Source organism: Saccopteryx bilineata, chromosome 8, assembly GCF_036850765.1.
Source record: "Saccopteryx bilineata isolate mSacBil1 chromosome 8, mSacBil1_pri_phased_curated, whole genome shotgun sequence".
Taxonomy (NCBI): domain Eukaryota; kingdom Metazoa; phylum Chordata; class Mammalia; order Chiroptera; family Emballonuridae; genus Saccopteryx; species Saccopteryx bilineata.
The window spans coordinates 50104765-50129007 of NC_089497.1; the positions used below are offsets into that span (position 1 = coordinate 50104765).

Below are 24243 nucleotides of genomic sequence, written 5' to 3' on the forward strand. Positions count from 1 at the left end.
GCTGGGTTTGTGTTTGTGTGTGCGTGCATGTGTTTTTAACCCATATGCATATATATTATTATCTTTATTTATTAGTACTTTAAATTATAAAAATTTTAAAAAAGATATCATTGCTTCTTATTTCAGAAACTATTTGTTTCTTTGAACGTTTTGCTCAGGCACATCAGTGAGTTTTGACTGATGCTGCCTGTAATGCTATTTATATCAGCTCCTCTTGCCGGCTGTGCTAGTCTCTCTGTGTGGGCCCCCGGCACCGCAGGGGAAGCTTCTACTTCTACTTCTAGCCCTTGGAATTTTGAATTATTTCTTGAAGAGAAAAAAAAAGGTACCAGCTGAGATTGAATTTGGTAAATGCAGTTAGAGGTTCAAACCAAACCCTATGTTTGTCCCCAGGTTGCCAGACAATTCAGTTTAAATCACAACAATCTTTAATTTAATAAATGAAATGATCTAAGGAAGTGGGAAGAAAAATCAGCAGGTCCAGGCTCTATTTAAAGAGTCACACACATACTTAGTAATCAACTTGGCAGGTGGTCTGACCCAGCTGATAAACCTAGTGGCCTCAGGACATCTCCTGGAGTGACCTGCAGCCCAGGGAATGGCTCCGATGACTGCCTGGTCAAGGCAGGCTAGGTAGGGACTCCATGGAGTCATTGAGATTAGCTCATTCTGTATTTCAGAGAGGCAGCCAGGGTGGGTGGTGGGGGTGGAGAGCAAGCAGCAAATGGAAAAGGCAGCACTGGGATTATTCTGCTTCTATGATATACACAGTCAGACAGCAGCCTTTATTTCTTAAAAGCAATATAAATTATCACATTCTGGGACTACTTAAAACAGATGTAAAATGTTGATTTGAAAAAATGTTAGATATGTAAAAAGATGCTCATCTTCACTAGCTATTAGAGAAATGCAAATCAAAACTACAATGAGGCCCTGGCCAGTTGGCTCAGTGGTAGAGCATCGGCCTGGCGTGCAGAAGTCCCGGGTTCGATTTCCAGCCAGGGCACACAGGAGAAGCGCCCATCTGCTTCTCCATCCCTCCCCCTCTCCTTCCTCTCTGTCTCTCTCTTCCCCTCCCGCAGCCAAGGCTCCATTGGAGCAAAGATGGCCCGGGCGCTGGGGATGGCTCCTTGGCCTCTGCCTCAGGCGCTAGAGTGGCTCTGGTTGCAACAGAGTGACGCCCCGGAGGGGCAGAGCATTGCCCCCTGGTGGGCAGAGCGTTGCCCCTGGCGGGCGTGCCAGGTGGATCCCGGTCGGGTGCATGCAGGAGTCTGTCTGACTGCCTTCCCCATTTCCAACTTCAGAAAAATGCAAAAAAACAAAACAAAAAAAAAAAACTACAATGAGATACCATGTCACACTTGTTAGATTAGCTATTATCAACAAGACAGATAATAACAAGTATTGGAGAGGCTGTGGAGAAAAAGGAACCCTCATCACTGCTGGTGGGGATGCAAACTAGTACAATTATTATGGAAGAAAGTATGATGGTTCCTCAAAAAATTAAGAATAGAACTACCATATGACCCAGCAATCCCTCTACTGAGTATTTACCCCCAAAACTCGAAAACACTGTACGTAAAGACACACGCATCCCCATGTTTATTGCAGCATTGTTCACAGAGGCCAGGACATGGAAACAGCCAAAGTGCCCTTCGATAAAGGAATGGAGAAAGAAGATGTGGTGTATGTATATACAATGCAATACTACTCAGCCATAAGAAATGATGACATAGTATCTTTTAAAACAACATGGTTGGACCTTGAAAACATTATACTGAGTGAAATAAATAAATCAGGAAAAGCTAAAAACAGTATGATTCCATACATAGGTGGGACACAAAATTGAGATTCATGGACATAGATAAGAGTGTAGTGGTACAGGGGAAGAAGGAGTGAGGTGGGGGAGGGGGATGGGTATAAAGAGGGACAAATATAAGGTGACAGAGGATGATTTGACTTTGGGTGATGGGTATATAACATAATCAACTGTCCAAATTATGTGGAGATGTTTGCCCAGAATCTATGTACTCTTGTTGACCAATGTCACCCTGTTAAATTTAATTTTCTAAAAAAAAAAAAAAAAAGTTGGAGTTACGTTTCAGAAAAAAGAAAGAGGTTTAGGACTAATTCATTAAGAATGATATTACCTGGTGGAGGACGGAGAACCTGAGAGCAAAGATCTAGGAAAGGTTTTCTCAGCCTTGGCACTGTTGACATTTTGGATCAAATGATCGTTGGGGGGCGGGGGCTGTCCTGTGTATGGTCGGATACTTGGCAGCATCCCTGATCTCTATTCATTGAATGCCAGTAGCACGCTCTCAAGTTGTAACAACCAATAATGTCTTCATTGTCAAATGTCACCTCGGGGACAAATTTCCCCTGGTTGAGAACCACTGCCCTAGGAGGATATTCCCCTGACAACAGGAAGAGCCATAACTAGGCACTGCTCACTTTTTGAGGGGACACTCTGGTCTATTACTGAACATTAGGTGCTACTTCCCTCTATAGCTGCAGCACAGAATTTATGTATTCAGGAAGAGTATCGGGAAATAATATTACTTATGATCTTGGTTCCAAAAAGAGGTCATCATTCTAGTTTTTCCAATAGAAGGGATTTAAGTATCAGATCAGTGGTTGCCTGGAATGTTATAGATATATCCAGAGATTCTGAACCCGGTTTACCCCTGAGAATCACCTGGGCAGTCTTTGAGACTCAAGACCCCCTGTGGAGGGGGCCCATGCATCAGTATTTTGTGTAAGCTATTCTAATGTGCAGCTACAGTCTAAGAATCAGCACACCCAACCCAGAGATTCTGTGATTCTTATGTTGCTGAACCATGTTCAGAAAAGTCCACTCAATCAACTAACCAATTAATCAATCAACTAAATTGTGATATCGTGGGCAAGTATGGCAGAGACATGCTAATTACCACATAGCAAGAATGTTTAAATAATGCATGGATTTACAAACCTAAAATAAAAGAGCAAGAAAAAAAAAGAGAAAGGAGATAGAAGAAAAGAAGGTGGAGGAGGAACAGGGGGAAGAAGAAGAGAAGGAGGAGGAGGAGGACAGAAAGAGAAGGATGGGGAGAGGGAGGAGGCAGAGGGGGAGGAGAAGGAGGAGGAATCCCAGTAATAGAGGCAACACTGCCTGCTTTGTTGCATGACACACCCCTTTGTAGAACTTTCTAAAATTTAAATACGGTACCTGTTGTGGGTATAATTAAGTTCTGGCCTCTAGAGAATAAGTTCATCCTCTGTGAGTGGGAAAGACTGAACCAGAGCGGCTGATGAGTTGGTTTGGTTACATTTTTGCCAGTCAGTTTTTCAAAGTCTTCAGGAACACATCAGCCCTTAAGCCAGGAGGAGAGTGAGCCTAGGGAGGCAGGAGGAAAGGCACCTACATGGCGATGCTGGGAGTGTGCCTTCAACAGGGCTCACATCTGGATAAAGCAGTGGCCTTGAAGAACCTTTTCTAATGCGAAAAGTGATGCCCTTCAAATGATAGAGGTGGTATAGGGAAAGGAGTAGTTTATCTGCTGACTATGAGGGTATCAGATTGTACAGGGCCTATGTTCAGCTTATCATGAAGGAAGGTAAGACCTGAAGGTGGTTCTGACAAACTCGGTACCCAAAGTAAGCAAGTTTTGAATCTTTAAAAAAAAAAATTTTTAAAGATTTTATCTATTCACTTTAGAGAGAGGAGAGAGAGAGAGAAAGAGAGAGAGAGAAGGGGAGAGGAGCAGGAAGCATCAACTCCCATATGTGCCTTGACTGGCAAGCCCATGGTTTTGAACCAGCAACCTCAGGGTTCCAGATCAATGCTTTATCCACTGTGCCACCACAGGTCAAGCCAAGCTTTGCATCTTTAGGCAAGAGATTCTGGTTAGGAGCTTTGGTGTGATAGCTTGCTGAATATAAGGAGAGAGATCTGGGGAAAGAATAAACAGGAAGAGTCTGTGGAGTAAAGGGCTGATTCATCTGACAAATCCAGATGTTCAACTTGATTGCATGCTGTGGAACAGTTACCCTCAGATCCCAGCCCAGCACAAGGGGGCTGTGCATTGGGCTGAGCCTGGAGACTTGGGTTTGCTATTGCCTCTGTTCCTATTGACTTTCTGAACTCAGGCAAGTAATTTTCTCTCTCTGGATTGTGTTTTTTCTTACATGTAACAAGGGGGTGCTAGAGAAAACTATAATTCCCTTCAGGGAAGAGCTGCTGAAAATAATAAAGTGGACTTGTTAAATGATTTAGTCCTATAACGTTTTAACAGTTTGTTTTATTTATACCATATATTATTGCTAAATAGCTTCCTACAGAATTTAATTATTAAACAGTTCAAAAAAAAAAAAAAGAAATTCATTGTAGTATTCAATGCAATGTCTACCTCTAATAGATTTTACTAAATTTGTGTTGAACAATTGAATGAATAAATATAAAGTACTGAGAACATTGCTAATCTCAAAGAACAAGACTAAAGTAAATTTGTGAGATATTTGTAAGTGAAAATTACATTCAGGCAATAGTTAGTAAAATTGGCAAATGTTTCTATAAGTCCAAAGATTATTTCTAAAATGTAAGTCAGTTTTTTATGTGTGAAAACCCCTCCATTCTTTCATATTCTTTCTGATTTTTTGTCCAGTTGTTCTATCAACAATTGGGATAGAGGTGTTGACATCTTCATCTATAATTGGGGATTCATCTAATTCTCTTTCTTTCTTTCTTTTCTCTTCTTTCTTTCTTTTATTTTCTTTTTCTCTCTCTTTATTTCTTTCTTTTTTAAGTGAGAGGAGGAGAGATAGTGAGATAGACTCCTGTATGCACCCCAACCAGTATCCACCCACTAACTCCTGCCTGGAGCTGATGCTTGACTCAACTGAGCATTTTTTAGCACTTGAGGCTCGAACCAGCCGAGCTATCCTCAGTTCCCAGGGCTGACACTCAAATTGAACCACTGGCTGCAAGAAGGGAAGAGGGAGAGAAGGGGGAGAGGAAGGGGAAGAGAAGAAGATGGTCACTTCTCTTGTATGCCCTGACTGAGAACCGAACCTGGGACATCCATACACTAGACTGACACTTTATCCACTGAGCCAACCGGCCAGGGTTTAATTCTTCTTTCAATTCTATCATTGCTTCACATATTCTACAGCTATATTCTATAAGTTCTATTGGAAAATAAACTTTTACTTACTAGAAATGAGGTGGTAAAAAATAATTTGAAAAGTAGCTTCAAGTGAGCACAAAGTTAAAATTAAAAACTCCTTATGGTTACCAAAGGAGAAAAACAGGGAATCAGTGGAAATGTTTAATGACCAAGATTTGAAAACCACACCCAGAGACAAAAAGAAACAAGTGAATTGACCTGTGTTAATTTCAGAGTTGGAAGGTCAGGCTTTGGACTGGTTGGTTCAAGTATATTTTTCAATACTGAGATTCTTTGATTTACTGAGCTTCCCTACAAAATTGCACTGGACTCAACTAGATTAGATGAATTAGATACTCTTAATATCATTGGCCGGTTAAAGGTAGACATATTGTTAGAAGTCAGTACCATCTACCCCCCAAATTGGAAGTAACTTGTAGATCAGGGGTCCCCAAACTTTTTACACAGGGGGCCAGTTCACTGTCCCTCAGGCCATTGGAGGGCTGGACTATAAAATAAACTATGAACAAGTCCCTATGCACACTGCACATATCTTATTTCAAAGTAAAAAAACAAAACGGGAACAAATACAATTTTAAAATAAATAACAAGTAAATTTAAATCAACAAACTGACCAGTATTTCAATGGGAACTATGGGCCTGCTTTTGGATGTCTTCCATTGTGCAGCCACATAATCCTTTGCGCAGTACCTCGTTCTCGTTCAGTTACTCTCAGAACACTGACCACCAATGAAAGAGGTGCCCCTTCCGGAAGTGCAGTGGGGCCGGATAAATGGCCTCAGGGGGCCGTAGTTTGGGGACCCCTGTTGTAGATAATGGTACAATAGTAATTACACTGTCAGCATTTATGAGCCCAGCGATGGCTAGAAGAGGCCCAGGGTAATCCATTACAGTGAACTTCAGTCCAGATAGGTGGGTGGGTGGGGGAGTTTTGGGGGGGTAGCAAATAAAATAAAAGAGTAACTCACTGAATGTCCCAGCAAATCTAGCAATTTGAGCAAAAAGGTAACATGATTGGTGTGGGGAAAAATTAGGCATTGAATTCTTTGAGATTCTTTTTTTTCTTTGAAGTTCTTTGAGATAATAGATAAGAGCACAGGAGGTAGGTAGGATTCAAGTCACTATACTTTATTTACACTTTCAAAAGTCTTCCATGAGGCTACAAAAGAGGTGAGCCTTCATGGGATTTGGATAACATTTTTTTTACAAAAACAAAAATCCTAGATTCCCATTTCGCCTTGCCTTTGAGTATAAAGCCAAGGGTGTTAAATCCATTTCTCAGAACCTAGCATAGATCATGAAACATAGTGTTCACTCAATAAATATTTGTTGGGTGGCATTTAATTATCACAACTATCTGAGACTCCAAGGATTACTATCATCTCTATTTTTCAAGTGAAAACACAGATGGTTTAGAACAGGTAATTTTTTTTCTCCTGAGAACTGATGCCAATACTCTCTCAGAGTATCTTAGTAACCTAAACCCTAAGCCCTTTACTGTCAGATTGTCTTGATAGTCTTCCCAAACTATTCATGATCTCCTTGGCTCCGGAACCCAGGCTTTGTCTCTTTCCAATGGTCTTGTGCTTGGTCTTCAGATCTGACTTTATATACTTCTCTTCCAGTACTGAGTTTCCCTGGCTGAGTCTGACTCCTGAGACCTGAATCCTGCTAAGGTCCTTTAGTGTCAGCATTCTTGTCCAACCTTTTAATATTAATTCTTTCAAATGATTTATTGAACCTCTCTGTGTGCCAAGTTTTATGCTATGTGCTGGAGATGAACAAGACAGTCTGTGCCCTCAGGGAACCTATTACACAAGACCCTGGAAGTGTGGACACTTTCTGATGGGAGAACAAGAAAATGGATAAGTAGAAGTGACTTTGGAAGAAAAAATATAAACAGGAACATTCCCTCAAGAATAAGTCCTGGCATAGGGCCTATTTAATGTTTTTACACATGGAAAATAAGAGACAGACACAGTGAAATAATCTGGTTTGCAGACAGCTCCAACATCTTTCTAAGGAGTAAAGTACAATTCGATGGAGATGTACTGTATAGAGAGCCAGCAAGCTGTCAAAAAGGGCTGAACAGGGTAACGTGCACTGCAATGTTGGCAAACACCAGGGAATGCATTTAGGAAAATGGAATCTAGTCTATTTACAAGCTGATGGGCTCCAAGCTATCAGGGAGTATAGTCAACAAATACTTGTGATTCTACTATTTGAAAGGAGGCATGTGTTAGATATCCCAGGTCATATGAAGACTGTGGAGACGTAGATCTGGTGTGAGAGGGTTGGAATCTGGGAAAAGTCGGGAAAAGGACATTTTAAAAATTAACGTTGTGGGCATGATATTAGATCTCGTTGAATATTTTTAGAAGAAACAAAGGAAATTATTTTCAATTATTTTTTGTTCTCTGGTTGCATAGGACACTGGACTTTATTTATTTACATATATATACAAATAATAAGACTGTAAAGCCTGACCAGGCAGTGGCACAGTGGATAGAGTGTCAGCATGGGACGCTGAGGACCCAGGTTCGAAACCCCGAGGTTGCTGGCTTGAGTGCGAGGTTGCAGGCTTAAGCATGGAATCATAGACATAATTATTGTACATGGTCACTGGCTTGAAGCCCAAGGTCACTGGGCAAGGGGTCACTGCCTCGGTTGGAGCCCCCCGGTCAAGGCACATAAGAGAAAACAATCAATGAATAACTAAGGTGCTGCAACTACAAGTTAATGCTTCTCATATCTCTCTCTCTCTCTCAAATAAATAAATAAATAAATAAAATCTGGAAAGAAAAACCAAACTATTAGTTATTAACTCTGCCTTGGTGGGATTATTGGGCATTGATACTTTTACGTAAGTTTTAAATACAAATATGTAATAATGGTGGGGTGGGGGTGCATTATTGTTGTTTAAAGAAGGCATCAATAGAGTAGCCAGGGCAGGCTGAATCAAAAAGAGTTAAAAGCTTAAAGAGGTGGAAACCCAAGATATTTTTGGAGGGAAGGGGCTTTTAGGATTGTGAGACTTGAGCATTTTGACAAATTAGACAACCAACATCCTATAAAGTTGTACTGTTTGAAACATTTTTGACAATTTGCATGTCCTAGAGGCAGAGCTAACTTTATGATGTAGTTTTTAATTAGCTTTGAGGTGTTTATCACTTGGTCCAAATTGTACTGAGAACTAAAAGGTAATTTCCACAGCTGAGGTTTAACTGGGTCAAGAGTATGACTTCCCAGCAATCAAGACGTTGGGGATATAGTAATAAAAAATAAATTTTAATGAACTATGATCTTTAAAAGGAATACTGATTCAGTAATGCTAATTGAAATATGTAAAATTATTTAAATTGGACACAGATTTGTTAAACTCTGAGATTCCAGAAGTTAGAGTAAGGTGAATGATGAATAGAATTAGATACATTTCTTATGTAAGATATAAATGGATTGAACTCATGTCCACAGGCTAAATCTAAATACACTCAAAAAGAGTTTGCATTAACTCTTAGACAATTCATTAAATATATACACTAAAAGAAAATGAAAGTTTTGAGGTTATAGTCCCCAATTTTCCTGGGAGGGTATCAGAGATTACAGTGATGACAGTATATCCCATGATGTTCTTGTGGAGGAAACATTAGGTAATTCTCAGATCTTCAAAATCCCAGAAATGACTAATGTGGGGAGTTGGTGAGCTGATGAATTATTTGACTTGATCTGTGACAGGTGAAGACATACCTACCACACAGGCTTTAGCTAGGAAGGATTGTCAGATAGGTACCTAAATATAATTTTCTCAGACTTTCTTGGTGAGAATCTGGAATACATTTTTTGGAGGAGGTTATGAGGTAGAGAAGTGATGAGTGCAGATTTTTGTGGTTAATAATGGAGCATCGAATTAGAAAGAGATAGTAACTTGCCAAGAAGATGTAAATGAAAAGACAAGAGAATGGATGTAGCAAGAACAGCCAGGGTATGTGTATCAGGGCGAGGGAAATAGATGGCAGGTGATGGAGCTGACAGAGGAGGAAGATGATAATCTACTACCTTGATGGGGCTGGAGTTCAGAGAGGCACTATTGAGTTCTGGAGAACATCTATCCGAAATTATGTGAGCACAAGTTCAAAAATGAGCAGCGGAAATATTGGAGGAAAAATTCATTTGGTGGCTACCACATAAAAAATGTTTCAAGAAATTCAATATGGGGAAGGGTAACAAGTTCAAGGAGAAATGCAAAGAAAGGTTAAAATGGAACACATGGGGTTGGGGGAGGGAGAAAATAAATATATATTGATGATCTACTGGAAAATAAGCAGAAACTTTGCTACAGCTATTTTGATGTCTTTATATGATGCAGTTGCCTCAAACTCCCCTCTCAAAATTTATGTTAACTATTAATGAAATAATGAATTAAACATGCCCAAATGGCATACTTGACTTTCACCTATGGTGAGAGAGTTCCATTTCCTCTTTTGTTAATTTTACATCATTTGAGTTTTTATAAGTGTATATGACCTTTATAATAACACAAAACCAGAAAAATTCTATCAGGACAAGGTTAGCATCCATTGATAAGCCACTTGTACTCCAAAATAATCATTATAAAAGGATATATTTATGTTAAATGAAATATAACAATAGTAGTTATAGAAATAATAATATATAATAAAAGGATAATACTATACATATTACATATCACACTCCCAGTAGAGTCACATTTTCCTTAAAGGCTGGGTTTAAAATGTAACTCCCCTACCCTAAATAAAATATAAAAGAAGTAGGTTTCCACTGTTGTCCACACAACCACAATCAAATCTAAGAAGATGAATTAAGGTTATAGAGACTTAGATAACTGGTGTGGATGATATGAGAAGGCAGGGGCACTGAAACTTCCCACTTCACCCCTAGTTATTAAATAACCACTGGTATTTTTTGTGTGTATGACAGAGAGAGAGAGAGAGAGAGAGAGAGAGAGAGAGGGGAAGGGAGAGAGATGAGAAGCATGAATTCTTTGTTGTGGCTTCTTAGTTATTCATTGATTGCTTTCTCATATGTACCTTGACCAGGGGGGCTACAGCAGAGTGAGTGACTCCTTGCTGAAGCCAATAACCTTGGGTTCAAGCCAGCAACCTTTGGTCTCAAGCCAGTGACTATGTCTATGATCCCATGCTCAAGCCAGCGACCCCGCGCTCAACCTGGTGAGCTTGTGCTCAAGCCAGATGAGCCCGCGCTCAAGCCAGTGACCCCACACTCAAGCTGGCAACCTTGGGGTTTTGAACCTGGGTCCTCTGTGTCCCAGTCTGATGCTCTATCCACTACACCACTGCTTGATCAGGCTAACCACTAGTTTTTTAATAGTTATCTTAAAGGACCCATGATTTGAATTCCCAAATGTCTGCCCTCTGGACTTTTTCTATAATCCTTACTTTTAGTCTAGCTCAATGGTTATCAAATTTAATGCACATGAGAATTACCATACAGGGTAGCACACACAAAACCAGGTATTCTATACTTTATGGGTGATTTAAAAATTTTTTTTCAGTGATGATTTTGCCAGGTCACAGATCCAAGATTCCTCCTCTGTATCCAATTTTACACTTAATTTTTGTCTTATTTGCTGATGTTTCAACCACTCTGCTCTTTTGCATAACATGTAATTTGGCTCTACTCGAGAAAACTATTAATAACTTAATTGAAGATTCTCTATCCTGCCTGAAGAAAAAAACACAGAAAACTTACTGTGGTCCAAATACCCTCTCAAAGCTAGTATATAATAAATGCTTAATTTATTTTACCCAACCAGAAATCCTACCAAAGTACAGTTTTCCATCCTTTATGGTTTCTAATGGAAGATTGAGCCACACTATTAAGCAGTCAGGTCTATTTATTAATAAAAAGCAAATATTGTGGCCATTGTATCTCTAAGAGGAAAATTAGAGAATTTGAGAATCAAGCAAATTCTCAGAGAATGCGTAGTGGCTTTGGCTAACATGGTTTATGAGGTGAGCGGGGAAGTAAATGGCTTAGTGAATAAGGGAAATGGTTAAATGAATAAGGGGCATGATTACATGAGGATGGTCTGCCAGATGCCGTCCTAACCCCAGAGTGTGAGGGAGAAGGTGGTAGGATAGAATTGGGTTGGGAACCCAGGTGAGACTCAAGGATGAGGTGAAGATAGGGTCCTCTGGTTGGTTGTACAGATTGTGTCCCACCAGGGCCCTGAGCAGCAGAAGGGGGGCGGGGCAGGAGCTGAAAGCCCAACCTTGTGCCTTGGCAGGAGACCGTATCTGCGGGGTTGGAGGTTGGAGCAGGAGCTGACTTTCTCCAATATACTCAAAGGCAATCTACAGGCCAGTGGCAAACTGAGAAGGATGTCTTCTTCGCGCATTAAACTTCATACCACTGTAAGTTTAGCCAAAACATCCTGGTTTTAAAATGGCTGTGAGGTGGGTAGTATTTGAAGTTGCTAACTCACAATTGCCCACACTCTGAATGCCTCCTTTTCTGTCCTTGTTGGAGGGGAGTGAGTAGCATTCAAGCAGTACTTGATTCTCTGTGATTTCTATAATTAGAGAAGAGGTGAAGCAGGGCAGGAAACCCAAAGGAACTAAGAATTACTCTTGTTCTACAAAAAAAAAAAAATCTAAGCATTTAGGGGAAGGGGGCTTGTAGGTATAGACAAAATGTCTTGGTAAACTGAGGGGAGGCAGATCTTCTTGGACTTTGGAAAGGGGATGGGGGAGTGGGGAGGGAGAGAGAGAGACTGTTGTTTTGTATGGACTTTGGATACAGAGGAGGAATCTTGGATCTGTGACCTGGCAACGCCCAGAAGAAGGGAATGGCTGTGTGGCATATTTAGTACAACAGGAGCAGAAGTGAGTGATCTTGCAGGTGATTCCATGCTCAAATCTGGCATGACATCAGCAGAACAATGGGCGTCTTAACACTACCCAGTGAGAGGGACCAGCCAGCGAGGCCCAACCCCCTACTCCTGCTTCGGCATCCTTTAAGACCAGTGATTCCCAGCCAAGACAGAGACAAAACTGTGTTCTGTCAGTTTGGCAGACAGGACCTCAGAACAAAAAATAATACAAAATGAAAAAACAAGTATCTGAATAGAAACTCTGCAATTTGTATGTACAACCACTGCCTTTCAGTGAATATATTTGATGGCTATATCAGAATCATGGTTCTTGCCTCCTCCTGTGTGCCAGGCACTGTTGGAAGCATGTTCACACCTGTTCTGTTATATAATCTTTGCAACAGCATTATTGCACAGCAGATTATCATACCAATTTACAGGTCAAGTACCATGGCGCAAAGACACAGCAGGTAATAGAGGGACACAGATGCAAACCCAGGTCTGTTCTGCACTATATACCTGTGATCAGTGACATATACCTAAGTTCAAGGACAAAGGGAATACACTGGGGTTCTCAGAAGGTAAAAAAAAAAAAATGGAGCTCAGTCTATTGTAGCATTAGGTCTGTCTTATTACTGAAAGCAGAGTGTATAAATACTGATGCCCAGAGGAAAGCTCTGGTCACTCAAACAAAAGAAGGAAACTTAGGCAAGAAATGGCAGCTCCTAGGTCTGCAGAGAATGTGCAGCAATCTGTCACCACAATAAACTTACAGAATCCAGCTCAGACAAGTCTCCATTTCTGTATCAGAGGTTCTTTTTCAGATATGTGAGTGTTGAATGTGTTTTCTATATTCTGTGGTAAGTTTAGATTAAAACTAGCCAATCACCCAACCTGTGGGCATGTAGGTATTTTTACTAGCCTATATAATTTCCAAATATCTAACTTACCTTGGCATTCCTGCTGAGACTGAGCCACTTCTGTGTCTACCTAGACCCCATTAGGCTAGAAAAGCACAAGCTTTTATACACACACACACACACACACACTCAATCAAATCCAAAATTCCTACCTAAGTTTGAGCAAAACAACAGATACAGTTTAATAGATTAAAAAAAACTGTCTAATTTCTCAAAGACCCAACCTTGACTTAAATATTTACATTCAAGGCTTTGGATACATGGTATATTCTAATTTGTAGATCCGGTTACCTGGTTAGGATCAGCATCAACTTCATCCCAGTTGTGTGTGACATGGCCTTGGTCAGTGGATTCAAAGGGCTTGTGAGAAACCGAAGGTAGAATCCTATATAGCCAACTGGGAGGAAACAAGGACACGTGACTTACAGAAATGTTATGAGTGATATACACACTGGCTCAGGAAGTACCATCAGGAAGACACTCAAGTCAACAACAATCTGTGGGCTTTAATTTGAAAAGCAATGACACAGCATCACATCTTAATAGCCAGTGCTGCCCGCAACTCTGGCCTTTTCTTCTCTTTCCACTCTACTCATCACCCTCCATATTCAGGCTCTAGCTCTTGGTTATTCCCATACTACCAAAAAATGAAGAAATGCCCTTCCCAATGACAACTGGAAAAGAAAAGGAAGCACCTTAAAGGACTATCTGTGTAGGGAAATCCATAGGAAAACATTAGTGTACATATGTCATTGGATACCAATCCTTGCTCTGGAAGGTGAGGACAACGAATCCTATGTAGATTAAGAAGATATGGGTGGTTTCTTTGTTATGATTGAAATGTAAATCAATTTTCTTCTTTAAAATTAAAAAAATAATACATGCCAGTGGTAAAAATAATTCAAGTAATTCAAAAACTCCTGAAAGGTAAATGACGCTCTCCTCCTGTTTCTTCAGGGCCAATCCTCAGCGGCATCAGAGCTTAACAATTTTCTTGCATATTCTTTCAGATATGTGCAATGCATATATGAGGACAACTCTCAAATTGTTGTACCACTTTATTTTCACAACTAAAAATATGTGAAAATGCCTAATCACCCAAATCTTCACAAATATAATGTATTATTAGTGATTTTACCCTCATAGGTAAAAAAAAAATATTTTATCTTAATTATGTATTTTATTTATTATGAATAAGATTGAAAATCTACATGTTTACTAGACCTTTGTAATTTTTTTATTAATTACTTGTATAAGTCCTTTATAATTTTTGTATTTGTCTTTATAAGACTATCTGTCCTTATTTTTTTATAATATATTTATGGCTTCCTCACTCCTTCCCTTCCTTCTTCCTTCCTTCCTTCCTTCCTTCCTTCCTTCCTTCCTTCCTTCCTTCCTTCCTTCCTTCCTCCCTCCCTCCTTCTCTCCTTCCTTCCTTCTTTCTCTCCTTCCTTCCTCCCTTCCTCCCTCCCTCCTTCCCTCCCTCCCTCCCTCCCTTCCTTCCTTCCTTCCTTCCTTCCTTCCTTCCTTCCTTCCTTCCTTCCTTCCTTCCTTCCTTCCTTCTTCCAGTTTTACTATCTGTATAAGTCAAGGTCTGAGCCAAAGATCTTTCTGCCAGGACCCCAATCTCAGGTTTCAGGAGGAAAAGAAGACTCTGATGAAATAACTTTGAAAGACACCAAGACGACAACCCTCTAGAAGTTGAGAGGGACACTGAAACTCACTAAAAGGAACCCAAGTCCTTTCAGAGGCTGTTGCCCTCACAGAGTACAGAATGGAGAGGAAACACTACTTCTGACAATGGGAGACCAGAGAAGCTTGAACAGGATCTGGCCCTTTAAGCTTTGAAACAGTCTACTTCAGGGGGTGGAGTTGGCATGACCACACATTGAACCATTTGTTCAGTTTCCATTTGATTTCTCCATCTCTAGATGATGTGACCTCAGACCTTGGACTCTAGGCCTCTAAAAACTAGACCTCCCCAGATTCCAGGAGCTTGTAGAGTTCAAAGTGTGAGTGTATCTTGGAATCAATGATGTGATCATGGCAAGTTAAAACACTTTCTTGACCTATGTTTCTCATCCTATCACCTAGGATTGTTGTGAAGATTCAGAGTTTATGTACCTAGATTGCCTGGTACACAGTAGGTGCTCAATTATTAGATTTGTGTTGAATTGTCTGTCAACCCCAAATCATCTGGGTTTTTATGATGTTCCAGATTTTCCACATTCCCTGTCCTGACTCTTACTTTCTCAGGACCTAAGGGATCAGTTAACTAATACCATAAAAATTAACCCTTGATCGATATGATCTCAGATGGTTTTGTGGGAGCTCTGCACGCTGTGGTTAATATGAGTAGTGACTAATCATAAGAATTCCAGGCTTGCTCACCTATGAGAGGCACTGGTTCCTTCTTCACACTGGGGATTTTGATCATTTAAAAAAAATTATTGTGGGGGGAGGGGGGAGAGGGTGAAGGAATGGGGGAGGGGGAGGGGCACAAAGAAAACTAGATAGAAGGTGACAGAGGACAATCTGACTTTGGCTGATGGGTATGCAACATAAGTGAATGACAAGATAACCTGGACTTGTTATCTTTGAATATATGTATCCTGATTTATTGATGTCGCCCCATTAAAAATAAAATTATTAAAAAAATTATTGTGAATACATTTGAAGAGTTCTAAACAGATGGGTAAGCCATACCTAGTGTCCCTTGTTTTTTAGCCAAGTTTATAAAAATCCTCAGGCAGCATGACATTGCCCTAGACAGAGATTTAATTCTGATTCAGGAAATGGTACCAGCTTCTTAATGAAATGCCAACAGCTCCTTGTCAGCCTCCTGGATCAGAGCGTAGCTCCTGCTGGCTGAAGATATTGCTGAATAACGGGGGGTAGGCAGCAGAATCCGGAGTCCAGGTGTCCCATTAGTGAGTGAGACATAAAGTCGAGAACATAGTCAGTCCCAGAGGCCAGGTTGCTATAAATTAGACTGGGCAGGAATTGTGTATGTTTACCTTACCTTGACTATTTGGACTTGCACAGAGGGAGACAATTAAATAGCAATAGAACTAATGCCAGATTTTAACAAGTATGGGAAACTGTCTCTTCCTCCCTCCATGCATGAATCTACTGAGAGAAGATATTGACATGGCAGCAAAGCACTGGCCATATCTCACACTTACTTAGTTCTCTGACAGTCTCTCAGGGATACCCTGTATTGAAGGATGAAACTTTGTCATGGTGGCAATAATGATGATTATTATAATTAATGTTAACTAAGCACTCATCATGAGCCAGGCAATGTACAGAGCACTTTACATATATTCTTTTCTTTAAAAAAAATTTTTTTTTTTAAGTGAGAAGAAGGGAAGCAGAGACAGACTCCCACTAGCACCCCTACCGGTATCCACCCAGCAAGCCCACTATAGGGCGATACTCTGCCCATCTGGGGCTTTGCTCCATTGCTCAGCAACCAAGCTTTTCTTAGCATCTGAGGTGGGGGCCATGGGGCCTTCCTCAGTGCCCAGGGCCAGCTCAATTGAGCTATGGCTGCAGAAGGGGGAGGGGGAGAGAGAGAGAGAAATGAGGGGGGGTGTAAAAGCAGATGGACCCTTTTCCTGTGTGCCCTGACCAGGAATCGAACCTGGACATCCGCACACCGGGCCAATGCTCTACCACTGAGCCAACCGGCCAGTGCCCAGACATTATTTTTTTTAATCCTCATGATAACTATGAAATAGGTACTATTATTATATATATATTTTTTACAAATGAGGAACCTGAGGCTCTGAGAGGGTAGATGACTTGCCCAAGTTCACATAGCTGGAAAGAGAAGAGACAGTATTGAAACTCAGGGGGCCTGACTCCAAAGTGGGCATGATTAACTACTAGGGGAACAAACCATCATCTGTGTTGTTCATTGTGTTTCTGTCTTGACTATCTGAATTGTTTTTCAGGAGAACTTTGTGGAGATAAACCCAATCCCTTCCACTAAGCGGTTCAAGACCACCTGCCCACCTCCCCAAATCTTCAGTATCAGTAGCAGACATCTTCACAGGTGCCCTAGCCTGAGATTCTTACAATTAAACACAACATATTTGAACCAAAACACTTACTGCTTCCTCATACCACAACAACTGCATCCAACATGCCGCTTAGGAGTTAATCAAGGTAGTGAATTTATTGACTGGAGTTGTAGGATTAGAGCAAACATGGAATATGACACATTGTGCTAATGAATGTGCTGGTTTCCAGCAAAGGCAAGTTCCAAAGAGTAAAAGCCTTATTAATTCAAACCACAAGGGGCTATAATACATGACCTTTCAACTACCCATGCTTGAATTATCCAACCTTTTCATGCAAAGAGCAGTCATCTGAGGAAGAAGTTTTGCTAAATCTTCTATAATTTTGAGTTAATTATTCATAAACAAACAAACAAGTAAACCAAAATCCAAAACTCAATTGTACATTCCTTAGGAGAAAACCAGACTTTTGGGAACATTTTCTTCTGAGGACAACTGACAATTTGGAAATGGAACTGGACATGACCATTTCCAGGCTCTGTGCAGCTGCTCTTTCAGCTTCATCCACCGGCCACGAGCCTGTGAGAAGTAGGATCCTGGGCAGCCCTGGGAGGCTGTGGCCCAGCTGTGGGAGGCAGCACTAAGCAGCAGTCATAGCTCCCACAGGCTGCAGGTCAGAAGGAATCTAATTCTCGTACCTTCTCTTATTGGTGCTCCGTGGACAAGTAAATGCTGATCCTGAGAGCTGCTCAGCATACAGATTGTAGGGACATACTTGAGGATTGTTCTAAAACAAAAAGGCAATAAATAACAGCACTCCCATCTGAAATGCATCCCACATTCCCACCAAGAAACTCACAGGAGGATTCTGTCCTGAATGGGGAAGTTCTGGGCCACTGCATATGACCATCCCCAACCCACATATTCTTCTTGTAATAACTTTTTAGGTGACTTGGTCCTGATTAGAAAAGTAATACATGCTTATTATAGAAAATTTATAAAATATAACCTATTATTTCACCATCCAGAAACAACCCAGTGCTGACACATTGGCATATTTACTTCCATTCTTATCCTCTAAAATGGGGCTCTTATGATATGTATAGATCTGTAGGAATCAGGACTGTTTTTCAAAAGAGGAAACACTATATCATGAGCATTTTCTTATACCATAAAAAAATTCTTCAATTTTTTTTGAAAAAGTATTTGCCATATTTTTACTATTGTAACCAACACTAATGTGAACATATCTGTGCATACATTTTTCTTTTAGAACTCATTATTTTGTCGTCATTGTCATATCCTATGCTGTTCAAGGAAACTAAAAAAAGTTCTTTTAGCCTTGGAATTAGGGGATCCTCTGGAAAGTCCTACAATCAGTCTTACTATTTTGGGTTGGGTGCATGGCCATAAAATAACCACCATCCAACTTTAATCTTTGTATTGTCATTGTTCTGTATGCCAATCGTCTTCATGATTTGTGAAACTCTAGACACTCCACAGGCTAAATTATAAGAATTGTGGTGGATAGAGGTACTTGCCTAAGGACCAGTCATTCATTCCCATAATTCAGAGCTCTCTAAGCTAAAATTCTGTTTACTCATACCTGTCCTTCTGGCAGGGCACCCGGGCAGCGAGGGTCCTCTGAGGTACATTCGTTCCCAAATCCAGAAATGTACTGCATATGACAAAGACACAAAGGCCACAATTAATGGGGATTTAAAGAGCATTTTACAACAGTGACAGTCTACATAATATCTTTGCTATGTCTTGGCATATGAACCATTTAGGAAGGATAATATGTCCTGTGTGAATTTTAAAGACTGACAATTAATTGGGAGAAGAATGCTGGATATTACATAGACTCTTGACCCTTTGCTATACTTAGTCAATTTATGGGCTTGTTTTTAATTATCCTACTCCAAGAACAAGTTCTTTAATTCTGGTTTCATGAGGATTTCTTGATAGGGGAGATAGCTAACTCGTGCATCACCTCATCTAGATTAGTAAGATCTTGCTGGGCCTAGATTGCAACCTCCTTGGGTTTGGGGAGCTCCGCTCCTTATCCATCCTCTGAAACAAGCAACTGTACAGAGCTGTGTGGATCCATTCTGACAGCAAACCCTTGAGAGAGAGCTCTCCAAATTAGCCTCACTCCACTTAGAAGGCTACATGATCTGGCTCATTTATGGAGTATATATATAAATAAAATGAAGTTTGAAGATAATGGATGGCTTTCAGGAGAAGAGCCAGAGCAGAATCTGTCCACCATGGCAAAATGGAGTCCATTCTGTTTGCCATTTGCTCACGTTACACCCAGAGAAAATGAAGTTTGAGGGTTTCTCAACAAAGTAAAGTGTGTGGAACCCATGAAACTCATTGTTACAACACTTACACCCGGGGGTTCCTGATCACTGACTCCTCTGCTAGTTTATAAGCTCCATGAAGTCTGAGACTGTGGCAGTCTGATGTACCTCTATATCCCTATGTCTGGTTTATAGAAGGTACTTGTGGGGCAGCCGTGTTAGGCTTGCTCATGGGTTTACCAGCTGCAAGCACTTTGCTTGATTAGTGCGTGAGCATGTGGCAAAGACACGGGTGCATAGCCTACATAAGGTTATGGGTGCTTCCCCTGGGCGGTGACTCTCCCAGATTGCTCTCTTGCCACCGTGAGGTGCGGTTTTTCTTGCTCCCTTGTCCTTACTGCGAATGGCAGGTTTTCCTTTGTTTATTCACTCTTTCCCTTTTGTTGCTTATTTGCTCCCCTGTCTTTGCAAGCCTCCAATAAATGGGTATGGCCCAAAGCTTTTCAGCCCTGCAGTTTCTCTACCGTCTGCCCAGAATCCAATGTGAACCTGCCTGGCCTCGGCCCCCAGCATTAGAGATGTAGTGTTTGATTTAGGTGCCACTTAGATCCCATCCTAATAGGAGTATATGTATGCTGTTGTAAGTGCGGTTAGAACCCCCTTTTCTTCTAACTTAAACATCAAAACAAATGGTCATTTCCTCCCACAGCTGTTTCTAATAAATGCGCTTAATTTTAGCCTAGAATGAAAGTATAGCCCTGCTTAGGGAGTGAAATGCCACCGTCTGAGCACGTCTTTTAAGAGATATAAGAAGGATGTAAGTGGGTGGAAGGTAAGCCCTCCGGAGTGGGCAGCATGGAGACAGATGAGCTTGATGCCCCGTGCCTGTGTGAGTGAGCAATGATCAGGCCAACAGCGGTCTATGTTTGGAAGGAATATCAAGTGTGAAATGTCATGACCTAGAAAGCAATGGAAGTGAAATTCTTCTTTTTGTCTCCAGACACATTTTTTTTTTTTTTTTTTTTTGTATATTGGAACACCTAAAAACATCACGTTCTATTACATACAGATTGGTTAACAGCAGTAGCATGCAGTTTGGAATGATTTCTTTGGGGAAATGGCAGAGACCACCCAGCATTCTGACTCCACTGAGCGCAATTTTCTTTTTTTTGTAACTGAACCTCGTGCTCACTATCGACCGGATTAAAGATGAGCTGCTGAGAAATCGTAATGACCACTAATTCTGTGAAATGGAATTTTAGACCAATCTGTGACTGAAGCCACCGAAGGTTATTACAGTGCCTTTACTCTGTTCAACTGGCTCATTGTTGCTCTCTGTTAGAGGCGGGAAGGTGTGAGTGCTGAGGAAGGCAGCTGATATCTCTGGCGGGGGCGGGCTGGTTACTCATCAGTCTTCCCCATTCTTTGCAACTGCCGGCCTCAGAGCAGACTGCCGGCCATGGTTCCATATGTTCAGAACAATGGAAAAGACAGTATATGGAGTTCTGAGGCATTTGCTTCAGATTGCTTTAAAAAAAAATGGAAAAGAAAGGAGAAAGAACAGCTTGTGGTTTGGAAGGAAGCCACCCAGCTCCCAGAGAGGCATGAGTTCTGAATCAGCTGTGGTGCCCTGGCTGAAGAGGCGGGCGGAAACTGCTGAGTCGCTATCAAATCAGTTGGTTTTCCTAATCCTCTGATGGAAAAATTGCAGATGATTGTTTCAGCGCTTTAAAATTCCATGTCCCTCACTGCTGAAGGTACTGAATTAAGGAAGCAGTTGTCTGCAGCTGCTTTCCCAAGGTTTGGGGATCAAGGATGAAATCCGAACTCTTATCTGCTGTGAAAATCCAAGCCTTCAATTCCAGCTGATTCCAGTGACTATGTACAAATATTCCTTACACAGAAGAAGTCTAAAATTTAGCAAGTGTGTTTGTATGTTTTCTTCAGTCCAGATTTCTGAATAATTTTATCCAACATAAAAATATGATTTCATCTCTTTCCAAGAGAATTATGTGCATCTTTTTTAAAATAAAAGAGTCAATGGCTGAGCTCCCCGTAACTTCAGTACCATCAGTTCTTTGGGAGCTCCCTAGCATACAGCTTTTTAATTCAGGCCTGGTCCCCAGGATATGATTTATTTGTCAAGAGTAGTTTTATGAGGTGCTTTCTACTGGCCCTGATCCTGGGTAAACACCCTGACGGGACGAGCAGATGGTGCCCCTCACTTCCTTTTACTGGGCATGAAGCAAAGAGAGAGAAGTCAGAGGGGAGATGGAGCTACATGTTCAGTATTTCTAATTCACCTTGTTGGGAACACAGACTATAGATTGTGAGAGGAACCTGCAGGTTATTGCGGCAGGCTGAAAACAACCCTCAAGAGATATTTATACCTTAATCCCTGCCCTAGAACTCTTGTTACCTTATATACAAAAGAGATATGATCTTTGCAGATCTTATATTGCAGATGTGATTAAGTTAAGGATCTTAGGATGGGGGAAAAGCCAAGATTTTTTTTTTTGGTGTGCCCTAAATGTGATCGCAAGTGTTTTTCCTAGAGGGAGGTGGAGGGAGACCTGATTACAGAAAAGAGGCGATGTGATGGAGGCAGATGTTGGAGTGATGTGCCAGGTCAGGGGCTGCATTTAACAAACTTCGGGGCTGATTCTAATGATTAGCTGAAGACAGGTCCCACTGGTCTACATGGTTATTATATTCATTCTTGTTTCTGCTATAAAAAAATGACCACAAATTTATTGGCTTAAAACTACACATTTATTCTCTTACAGTTCTCCAGGTCAGAACTCTGAAATTGGTTTCAATGGCCTACGTCAAGGTGTTGGCAAGGCTGCCTCCTTTTGGGGACTCAAGGTAAAAATCCCTTTGTCTGACTTTTCCAGCTTCCAGACACTTCCCACGTTCCTTGACCTGTGGCCCCTCTCTCCATCTTCAGTGTGCATCAAACTACTTGGTGGTGCCCTGGCCAGGTAGCTCCGTTGGAGACTCGTGTTGAGATACAAAGGCTCCAGGTTGGATTCTGGTCAGGGAACATACAACCAATGAATGCATAAATAAGTGGAAAAACTAGTGAATGGATGTTTCTCTTTCTCTCTGTCTCTCTCTTGCACTCTTCCCTCTTCTCTCTCTCTCTCAAATCACTAAATAAAAAAATTTAAAAAAATAAAACAAAACTTGCTGGTGGGGCCCAAAGTCTTTATGTTAAAGAGCTCTTTATTTTAGAAATGTGGAAGTCAAGACTTGTAGAAGTGAAGCAATTTAAGAACACAGGGTGGTCTATTTTAAATTTAATTTTATTGTTTTATTTTTGAATTTTTTCCCTCAGTTGTGCTTATATGTAAATGTGATTTCATCTGAGGCTTTGTGTTGGCATATCTATTAAAATGGAGAAATAAAAGCTGAGAAAAAAAATCTTTTTAACATATGATGCTTATTGATTAGGATGATGCAATCTGGCTTTCTGTGTTTGGATTGCTGATGTCTAGAGTTAACCTTTTCTCGTGGAGATGAGACAGCAGGCTGGGAAGAGTGCCTTTGAAGCTGAGAACAAAGACCAGCATGCAATTTACATTGGTGTGCTGGCTCTGTGCATAATAAGTTGCTTAAAAATTTCAGCAGTATAGGATTTTAAATATAATTTATTTATAAATGGTAAAGTTGTTTCCAACCCCTGCTGAACTGCCTCATAGGATTTTCATCAGGAAATACAATTTTTTTTTGCACCCTCCCTCTTCCAAGCCTTCAGTTACACCTTTGATATGATGACCTCCCAACTCTATTCTCCTAGCCTTACCCACTCCCCTGAGATCCAGACCCAGACATCCAACCTCCTCCTGGGGACTTCAATTCGACTGTCCCTGCGGCAATTCAAAGTTAGCCGAAACACTCTTAGACCCAGAACATGCAGGGCTCTGTGCATTTGCTATGCCTTTGTACATAACTCATACATATTTTTAAATTGCACATTAAATAATGTAAAGGAATTATTTCCTAGAGGAAGTGGTAAGAATTCTACTGGTCAAGGGCTGCTCGTGGGCCTCAGAATAACTGAGTTGATTAAACATATCTAATTGGTCAGCTAGAGGCAGTCCAAGAAGGTACAGCAACAGGAAGGCATTGGAGAGTGGGGGACTGGGGAAAATACACAGTGGGAAATGTGTCTGCCCATGGTAGGAGGGAGCCCTTTTGATATCTACAGCTTCCCAAGGTAATATTTGAAATGAACAAAAGCAAGAGATGGACAGTAAGAGCTTCATGTCTCTCTTTTTAAATCACCTCTCCCACACAGCCCCCCTCCCACCTCCCAGCTCCAGCTGTGCCTACAGACACCTTAGTGAAGCCTCTGAAGACACGGGCTCGGACCAGGGCCTAAGTCCTTTCTAACTGATGCTATGGAATTCTCAGAAGCTTCTATAAGTTCTGGCTGAAGAAGCCACAGCAAACTTGCCAGATGGCTTCTTACCTTCAATGAGGCCATTTCCTTCCACTGCAGGTGCGGTGACTTCAGGAAACCCAAGCCCAGACACAGTGTGAAGCCAGAATGCTCCTGTTTCTTCTTCAAACCACTCTCTGAATGTTCTTATTACTTCGCTGAAGTCACTGGTCAGCACGTCCCTCAAAGTAGCCACAGGAGTTGCCTAACTGAAAGAGTGGGGATAAAGTCCAGCATGCATATTTTAACTAACTGTTTACACAATTGCCTCTGTTTACTGACCCAGGCTGTTTCTAGAAGAGTTTTCAGAGGTCCGTCTCCTCTTCACCTGAGGATTGGTTAATTACTTGTTCCAGTTAAAAGAAGGCCTATTACTAAAGGCAGAGAATTTAAACCTCTCTAGGAAAGGAACTGTACAGTTGGTGTCTGATGGGTACGGCAGAGACTTCTCTAGTCGGCCCTGACTCGGGCCAGCAGGGATAGGGCAGAATGTTCGCGTGTTAGGG

The 24243-nt window shown here is 41.1% G+C and overlaps 1 protein-coding gene across 1 annotated transcript in view; it reads right to left on the minus strand.

The window, feature by feature from the left end:
• The window catches only part of HGD (homogentisate 1,2-dioxygenase), a 46066-nt gene extending 22111 nt beyond the window's left edge, over nucleotides 1–23955 (minus strand). The window contains exons 1-4 of the mRNA XM_066241201.1: nucleotides 23768–23955; nucleotides 18591–18662; nucleotides 17683–17771; nucleotides 13251–13356 (exon numbers count right to left, since the gene is read on the minus strand). Coding sequence (XP_066097298.1) covers nucleotides 13251–13356; nucleotides 17683–17771; nucleotides 18591–18662; nucleotides 23768–23782 — 282 coding nt within the window. The 5' untranslated portion in view covers nucleotides 23783–23955. The remainder of the gene's footprint in view (nucleotides 1–13250; nucleotides 13357–17682; nucleotides 17772–18590; nucleotides 18663–23767) is intronic.
• Nucleotides 23956–24243: the final 288 nt, after the last annotated feature.